Raw genomic sequence first — 8,908 nt, 5'->3', positions numbered from 1 at the left:
CGCTATTGGGATCAGACACATTTTCTTCATGAATGTGTCCCTGTCCAAGACGCTTAATTTCACTAAGTGGAGTGTGATAAACAAATGAATTTGTCTCTTGTGAATCAGTGCTTCTTTCCAGGGTGGATGTGCAAAGGGAGTTACCTTCAGTCTCTCCTCTCTCTCTGCCTCCCAGGATCGAGTTGTATACCGCAGTCGGTACAGAGATGACATCCATGCTGTCAAGTACTCATCTTGTCCTGTGATCAAAACTTCAGACCATCGGCCTGTATTTGCCTTGTTTCGTGTGAAAGTGAGGCCTGGCAGAGACAAGTGAGTACCTCCTTGTGCCACCCTGTGTGACTGCACATGGCTCCAGGGATCTGCCAGGGATATGCTCCCTGTTCGGAGTTTGTCCTGTTGGGAAAGTTCCTGAATAGAGTTTATCCCATGTAGCTCTCTGCAGCCTGTTTGGTTTTTACCCAATATATGCTCTCAGTGGTCAGAGCAGTAAGAGTGCTTAAACCTTGCACTGACATCTGAAATCCCTGCTGCCAGGTCCCTTAATCCTCCTGTGTGAGATAAATGGAGCCCATTGCAATTGACTATAAATCTGTGTTTTATCTGAGATGCAGCTCTGTTTTTCCTATCAGCATGGACAGCTTTCCTCTTGTGTTCCTCTTTCGCTCTTTGGGATCAATGCCGTTTTCCCTTCCCAGTGGTGGCTGCATTTCAACATAGCCGTGTGTCAGTGGAGTATTTTGAGATCCTCCAAGTTCTTTATGTCCCACTGTGGGCTGTCGTGCTAGTAGAACTCCTTAGAAAATTTGGTTAAGTCACTGACATTTAGTTTGTCTCTTTGCTGTGAGTAGCATGGTCATAGATTTCAAGACCCGGGTATCTAGAAAATGGTGATTTCTCAAAGCACTTGAACAGCAGTGCAATTAGAATTGGGATTTTTTTGTTTATGGGTATTAAATACCCATTAAACAGACGTATTGCAGAGTCTGTGAAGCTGGACTGCTAGGGTTTCCTTCAGGCCTCTAGAACAGAGCAAGGTAAGAACTGTTGTGCATGAACCATACCAGTGAATACACAGTAAGCTGGTTTGGCTTTTCAAATGAGCGTTTTTTGGTTTAGGTTCATAAAGAATGTCCTCCATGTATGCCCTTGGTGAATGCAGGCATGTTCATGCTTAAATTGAAAGTACATTTGCCTTTTACAACCATTATTTTCCTAAATTTAAATGCATTGTGGAAAACCTTAACTTGTTGGTGTGAAAGAACAACTTTTTTTTACCCATTTTCTCCCACAGCAGTAGCTGAATGCCTTAAGAAAGTAAAAATTGTGTTTCTGGCCTTTGTTGTTTGAACTAGTTGGGAAATGCTGGGCAAACAGGAATGTATTTGTGCCCTGATCTAATTGCTTGTGTTTATATTGTAGCATTCCACTTGCTGCAGGGCAGTTTGACAGAGAACTCTATTTAATCGGAATAAAGAGGCGGATTACAAGGGAACTTCAGAAACGGCAAGAGCAAAAGGACCAAAAATCCAGCAGCATATGTAGCATTTCATGAGCTGAGAACTCTGCAATGCTCCTGTTAGAGGAGCCTGGAAAGAAGATTTCAGGCTATGGCAAACTCTGCAGGGAATTGTCTGCTTAAGCACCTCTGGCAGGTGCTGTGGCTTGTGAAGAATGTCTTAAACCTCATCCTGGATTCATTTGCATGAGCTAATCCATGTAGCTCAAGTGCTTTTGCTGAAGAAAATGGAGTCAGTTATTTAGGACATCCATCCCAACAGATGTAATTGATTTATTTTTAACTGTACTGTCTTTGGAAGCAACCAGATGCAGTCTCTTGGTTCCAAGGTGACTCCTCGCAGGAGGCACAGCTTCTGGAATTGGCATGACTTGGGGCAGGGGACCTAAGAAAAGCCTGCAGAAAGGTGAAAGCTTCTGTTTGTTTGATTTGATCTGGTTATCTTACGTATGTTGTGGGGTGGTTTTTTTCTCCTTCTCTGTAGCCAAGTGTATGGTATTCTGTAAAATGCATAAAAGGGACCAGTTAGGGGACATGGGCGGTACTGTGTAAGGATGGTGCTCCTGTGTTGGGCTTTTTTGGTTCTCTACAGCAAGATCTGTGAGAATGTACTACTGTACATTTGAAGTGTAGAAACATTGCCTTTCAATAATAATTCTGTAGGCCTTCTGTTACTAAGGGGGTAAATACCAATCTCTCACACCATATATTTGGTTGTTGAGACTGCTTGAAACAATCCTTAACTCACTAGATAAAACACTACCTGCCTTCAGCAGCAGGACACGGAGTTGAAAATAATGGCCTGAGTACAGCGACTGTGTAATGCTTCACCAAAGTGATTAAGGTGTCAATGTCAAGTGAGTACTAGGGAAGTACGCAGCGAAACTGCAGCAAGTCAGATCAGCACGGTTCCATTACCTCTGATTAGCGTTAATTCCTGTTGTTTTTATTTTTCCAATTCAGTGAACTGTGAATAATTTGCTATTTTTGAAATAGTGTTGTCTTAAGACTAAACATACTACATGGACCAGTGTGGCACTGGTAAAATGTTAAGTACAGCTAATACTTAAAAACTCTTCGTGGGCACAGATCGGCTGGATCATTAATCACCTTAGCACATACAACACCGTGCAAACAACTTGGAGGAAGTGCTGCTAACTATGCAACCTGTCCAAGACAGAGCTTCTGTTCTGCGGTACGAACCTTTATGGCACTGACCTGTCTGTAGCCATCAGGTATTTGGATTTCCTTTCTTTTTAAAAGGAATAAAAATAAATTAATGCAGTATCTTAAATGAGAACCAGCTTTTATTGCAGGGTTGCCAGAACTAGAGTTCTTTGACTGTGATGCATGCTAACCGTTTGGGTGACCTGAGCAATTTGTCTTCAACTGGAAGAAGAGGACAGATTTCTTTGGAATCATTTGCATTGAACAAACAAAGCACATTTCCCCTGCCAGTTCAAGAAACCCAGCCAGTAGCTTATGAATTATAGAACTCTTACAACTTGCTCCAGTCATTTAGAGGTCTCTTTTATTTTCTTTCTTACAAACATACATAACAACTGAATAGGAGTTTCATACTGTGGGTTCCACAAGAAGCAATGCAACATGTTTTCTTTAGTTGCATGAGGAAAGGTGGGGGGATTAAGCAGGTAATAGCTGCCTCACAGTGTTCTGCTCCCAGTGTGATTGACTGTTCCTTACAGCGCACAGAGCCAGTCAAGTGCTGCAATGCAGCGCTCTACATTTTTAAGCCTGTATGTTAGGGGATTATGTAAATCAGGTGTTTTACTTCCTCTCTTTCAGGTCTCCATTTCTTCAGTATATCAAATGCATGGCACTTAGCTTCATGTCAGGAGCTTTCTGGACATAATTTTGTTGATCTTGACTCCTAGCTGAGCTCTGAGACTGACACTTATGTCTTCTTTTTGCAAAGCCTTAAGTTCATGTGTGTGACAATTTGAAGAGAGTAGTGTGCAGCAGTAACTCCTTTAATAACTACCTGTTTGGATACCAACTCTGGAGTAAAAAAACTTTTCTTCTTTAGCATAGTTCACTTACTTATAAGTGAAAAACCTAAAGAATAGGATTGCTTTAATTGTACAGTAAGTGTCCATGTAGCATTATGCATAGTATCTCTGTATATGGACTCCCCAGAAACTGCTAGTTATGCATAGGTCTACTTTCCTCTGAGCTCTAGCAAAATTATGAAGAAGTTATTCCAGGTATGTGACTTCTAGTAGTACTACAGATGGTAAATTACACTGATAAAATGACCCATGATCCTTGTAACAAAACCTGGACTGCAGGAAACTCGTCTAACTTCACCTGGATAATAACCAGTATTTTCCCAATTCAGTTTGATGACATCTTTGTTCACCTTGTTAACAGCTATAAATATTCTTTGAATTCATCTGTGTAAGCCAAGCTCTTTAACAGGCCACCACATTCCTCAAGGGCACGCCCCAAGACCTCCAGTGCGACATCTCCACCTCTACTGCTGATATGATTAAGTAAGTGGTAACACAGAGCAGTGACTGACAATTTCTCAGATACATACTTTCAGTTGTAGTGATGAAATGAATATGTTGGCTTGCTATGTTCTCCCCAGTGCCAAGAGAAGGCTGTATACACCCATCTTCTCTTTTAACTGACTCAGAGGGTCAAAGTACTCATCCAGAGCCAGGGTGGGCCTTTAAGTGTAATGAGCTCTTCAGTGTTCTGAAGCAGCTTTGTTGGGCTGTAGCATAGCTCCATGTTTGCACAGTACGCCTGGAAAGATCAGGAGGGAAGGCTTGCAGCAATATTATAATCTCAAAAACATATTAAAAAAGAAGCAAGTCTGTCAGACATGTGCAAGTTGCACTGCTTTATCGAAAGAGCCGGTACATCCGAGGGAGTCGCCCATCCTTACTGGAAAGTGCTGCCTGAATGTGTTCGTAAGTGGGCAAATCTGTTAAGTCACCCAGTGCAGCCACAGCTGGTTTTTTATGAAGCATCTTAGTGACCACTCTCTTGAGATCAGTAGATTTCACCTGACCTGCAGAAAAATAAAAAAGCCAGAGCTGTGACAACTACATTCTAAATAGCATGAAGCAGCTTTATTATGAGCTGTCAGACCACACGCTCAGAAAACCAATCACTAACTCTAGACCTTCTCTACTATGCTTGTTTTTTCCTTCCTTCTGAAAAAAAAACAAGCATTGTGCTAGCCTGCAAGCAGTTAAGAAGATCAGTTTGAAATATCTATCTGTAGTATTTATGCCCCCATGCTTTCTAAGGCAATTCATCTGTGTTAACAAGAATATGTTGTAAGTTGCTTCCCCCACCCAATTGTACCTACAAAGCAGTCAAGGCAAGGAAGAGTGGTGTCTACTCACTGATCAGGTCACAGAGCTCATGAGGTAGCTTCCTTGTGTTTGTTGCCAACACTTGCCTTCCCACATCTTCAAAGATAACTGGCCGAGACTCAAGGTTCATCATGAGCATGGACTTCAGCTGCGTCTTTGCTCGCTCAAGTTCTACCTGTAAATGAGCAACAAATACAAATAGATGTTCAAAAAAGTCTGGCCACTGCTCTCTAATACAAGATACAACATAAGAGTTCTGCAAACACCTTCCTCTTTGTGAATGTGTTGCTAAAGCTACTATGTTCTTTTACAGAAATATGTAACATACTTATCTACGAAAATTCATTCTAGCAAGGCCAGTGCAATGCATTGTTTCAGCTCAAAGACCACCTGCATAGTCTGCAAGTTAAGCTGCTGACCTCTCCTACTGCTCCTGCCATTAGGATGAATTCTCTTGTGATGATTTCCACCATCTCTCGAACCTAGGAAAAACAGATAATTGAAAGAAGATCAGAACAATGCTTATTCTGTTAACATTACTGCCTGGTAATAAGTGATGTGATTACTTTGTAAGGACATCTGTCTTTGAATACAGGACTATATACCTGTTTTGGATCTGCACTGGCATGTATACACAGGAGTCCTGTATCCTCATAACTGTGGTGGTAAGAGGTTGCATTATACATCCAGTGGTGCCTGTGAGTATACAAACAGTATTTAAAACACAGAATTTGAATGTAAAAGTTAAACAAACCTGGACAGCATGTCCCTTCCCAATGCATTTCAGGATTCTTAGCAGTGCCAATGAGAACTGTCAATCCCTGCCTCCGACACAATTTCTGTGAGTGCCATCTACTTCCTTCTCCACTTCTCCCCTTGCATGCTTGAAACCAAACCCAGAACAGTACAGAGCAGCATTACTGGTACTTGCTGCCAATTCTGTTAATGTCCCCTGATGACAGCATGGATTGAGCTAGTGGAGAAAGACAAGATTCCTGGTCACTTCTGCCCTTTACCTTCACCCTCTCAAAACGCCCATTGGCAAATCAGTCCCACATGTTTCAAGCAGAATAAGCTAATGTAATGTAAAACCTGGGGGTGTTGGCTTTCAAAAGATGAAGCCTTCCATGTGAACCTGCTGGAAAAGACGGTTTCTGCTACCCCTTAAACAGAAATGCAAACAAACCTGTTGAGCACATTGAGATAAAGTCGCGTGAACATGCCCTTTCCAGGCCCTCCAGCTGAAAAAGAGCCACCACCTCCCATCATCATGTTTAATACCGCAAAGGGAATGAAATCTTCCTCCTAAATTGCAACAAGAAATGTAGTCAGCTAATAGCAGAGCTCTCAAGGGTCTGGGATGAGTAAAGAGGGAGAAGAAGAGTCGGAAAGAAACACAGCACAAGAAGAGAGTGAAGGTCAGTGCTTTCATCAAACTGTCGGTGAAAAAGCTGCTTGTATGTATGTGCAGCACCAGCAGCAAGACTGCCACTGTTTACATGATGAGACAGAGTAGCCTGGGATTCTTCGAGTACAAGGCACCAAAACAAAGGATTTTAGGTTGATACTTACTAAAAATGAGCAGCTTTCTAACCCAATCATGATGTGGGTAAGCTCTGGGATGGGAGTAGGGCCCAGACTCACATCGGACATATCTTTCTCAACCTGTGGGGAGGGCAGAGAAATTATTAGGACTGATGTTCACCTCTGTTGTATCCAGCTTGATACATTCCCAATAATTAACCTGTCACCCAGATAATAGCTACAGATACCTGTCACCCAGATAATTGGCTACACATTAATAGACTGTACTTCTACATCTACAGTATGTAATTTTAAAGAAGCAAAGCCTACAAAGGAATCGGCTCAAATCCAGATCTGCACCTCCAACAGAAAGGAAGAGGCACAATGCCACCTCAACCTTCCTTTTACCTTGACAATGCCTCCTGTGTACTGAGCCACAGATCTGTCCACATCCTTGGTCTGCCCGCTGCCCCACACCGGCTCCACGCCAAGCAGATGTTTCTTCGCACACTCCACTAACTGCTCATGCTCGATTCCCACCCCGGCAAGCACCATCCTGTCTGGCGTATAGTAGTTGCGCAGGTACGAATGCAGGACTTCTCGATCAATTTTGCCAGTGTTTTCCACTGGGCAGAATCTGTTCAGTCCAACTGTATTGTCTCTGTAGGCTGCCTAAAAGGAAACAGATACCTTAAAGTAACAAATATTACTTCACCCTCCACCATCTAAACTTTCTGTTTTAGAATTATGCCTATCTATTTGAGACATGTAAGAGAGGAAAGGCTGAGCATTATTGTTGGCGTAACTCAACAACATGTCAACAAATACAACATATACCAGTTTTAGTTTAGATTAAAATCTTTTACATGTGTAGAATGTAGGATTTCAAAGTGCAGGGACAGCAAAATTCTCTCACTACTGAAATCTAACTGAATAACAGAAAAATCTGTTTTCAGAATAATCTAAAATAAACCTTGAAGTTGAGGAAAAACTGAGGAAGAGTATGCAGCATGTCTCATACAGGGGATTGCAGACAAGATTAAGGCTTTTCAGTGTTTTACCGCATGGATCATTTCTGTGAGGAGAGGCTCTGGATCAGGTCTCATATTCAGGTCTTCAAGCTCAAATCGTATAGCTGTTCGCGTCATCTCAATTTCCTCATCTGTAGTAAGAAAGCAAGGAAGAGATAACAACCACCATGCAAAATACCCAACTGCTACATGGTAACTTCTTGATGAGCATGGTCAAACGAAGAATTCTAAAATCTCACAGCAATGCATTGGGAGTCTTTTTTTGAGACAGAGACTTATGTTCCCAGACCTGATAACCTGGGCTGTAGCGCTACATCAGCCAGCAAGTTGACCACTGTGTCCAGGCCTTTGGTGTCAGCAGAAACAGCATACATTATGGTGTCCCTGCAAAACAAGCAGAGGGGTTCTGCACTGAGAAGTCACATCTATGACCATTCTACGATTGTTCAGTAAATGTGCATCAGGAAATCACAGATCAAGCTGCTTGATCATTATCATTAAATGCTTTCAAAAGGAAATAGAACTGAGTTTTATAACCCTTTCAGGTTCACTTTTGTAGCTGCTTAGCAGTCACCACAAATCGACTTCTGCTGCTTAGAAGCAAAAACTGACTTTTACTGTCACACGCCAGAAAAAGCAACTCAAACTGCTCTCAGTGTTAGAACCACTCAGGTAACAGAGTACAGAGAAAGAGAGTCATACCTCGATGCCTGGCAGTCACAAATGCCCCCATGCTTTTCTAAGGTCAGCAGAATTTCATCTTTGCTGCCAAACTGAGCTGTGGACTAAGAATGAAGATAGCACTGTTATGAATTAGTAGAACAATAAATTTATAATCCTTTAGTGTGTCTCAGAACAAACATCATGTTCTACATTCCTTTAAGTCAAATGGTTTCCTAAGTATTCACTGATCTTGGAGGTGAAAGCATAACAGACTTTCAAAATATAATTTTGGTCATAACAACTAGTAATACCATCATCTATTTAAACAGGTCAAACCCACAGTGCCACAGTGAGGAGCAGACCCTGCCTTCAGCTGCTCTCTTGCTTCCCCGGGTCACTCATTGCTATGCAGATTTCTGACGTTTTGCCCAAACTCCGGGACCCCGCTATAACAAATATGGTACTCACAGAGAAGGCCAGCTTTTCCAAGAAGTGAGAGATGCCACTGAGGTATTTCGCTTCATGTCTTGATCCCGAATTTATAAGAACTAGCATTAAGAAGAGAAGAAGTCAGTGTGATTCTTACCTCCAGCCCTGGTCCTTACACACAGGCCTGGCACCCGGCTCCCCAAGGAGGGAAAATGTCACCCCCACGGCCCTGGGGCCGGGCCAGCTCAGGCCGGGCCAGTGGCACGGCCCAGTGCCGCCCCCGGCCCCCCTTGCTGGGCGCAGGTACTCACGGCCCACGGTGCAGAACTGCCCGAACTTGTTCTGGGAGGCGACGCGCAGCCCGTTCTCCAGCACCGACACCCGCGTCTCGA

At 42.8% G+C, this 8,908-nt stretch overlaps 2 protein-coding genes across 2 annotated transcripts in view; one reads left to right on the top strand and one right to left on the bottom strand.

Moving 5' to 3' along the window:
* INPP5E (inositol polyphosphate-5-phosphatase, 72 kDa) overlaps window positions 1-1,856 on the top strand; it is a 9,170-nt gene extending 7,314 nt beyond the window's left edge. Inside the window, exons 9-10 of the mRNA XM_010287876.1 lie at window positions 176-312; window positions 1,423-1,856. Of these exons, the coding sequence (XP_010286178.1) occupies window positions 176-312; window positions 1,423-1,555 (270 nt within the window). The 3' untranslated portion in view covers window positions 1,556-1,856. The remainder of the gene's footprint in view (window positions 1-175; window positions 313-1,422) is intronic.
* Window positions 1,857-4,315: 2,459 nt separating this feature from the next.
* PMPCA (peptidase (mitochondrial processing) alpha) lies at window positions 4,316-8,903 on the bottom strand (the record flags this gene model as incomplete). The annotated part of the gene is made up of 12 exons (XM_010287877.1): window positions 4,316-4,559; window positions 4,900-5,044; window positions 5,289-5,351; window positions 5,475-5,565; window positions 6,056-6,174; window positions 6,442-6,534; window positions 6,802-7,065; window positions 7,455-7,555; window positions 7,714-7,808; window positions 8,127-8,209; window positions 8,556-8,635; window positions 8,828-8,903. Coding segments are annotated over 12 exons (1,380 nt in total), but the record flags the coding sequence as incomplete, so codon positions are not given.
* Between the last annotated feature and the right edge of the window lie 5 nt (window positions 8,904-8,908).

The sequence above is a fragment of the Phaethon lepturus genome, unplaced genomic scaffold (genome assembly GCF_000687285.1).
Source record: "Phaethon lepturus isolate BGI_N335 unplaced genomic scaffold, ASM68728v1 scaffold38515, whole genome shotgun sequence".
NCBI classification, from domain to species: domain Eukaryota; kingdom Metazoa; phylum Chordata; class Aves; order Phaethontiformes; family Phaethontidae; genus Phaethon; species Phaethon lepturus.
Note: the sequence above shows the minus strand (reverse complement) of the source record. Positions and strands in the feature narration are given on the sequence as shown.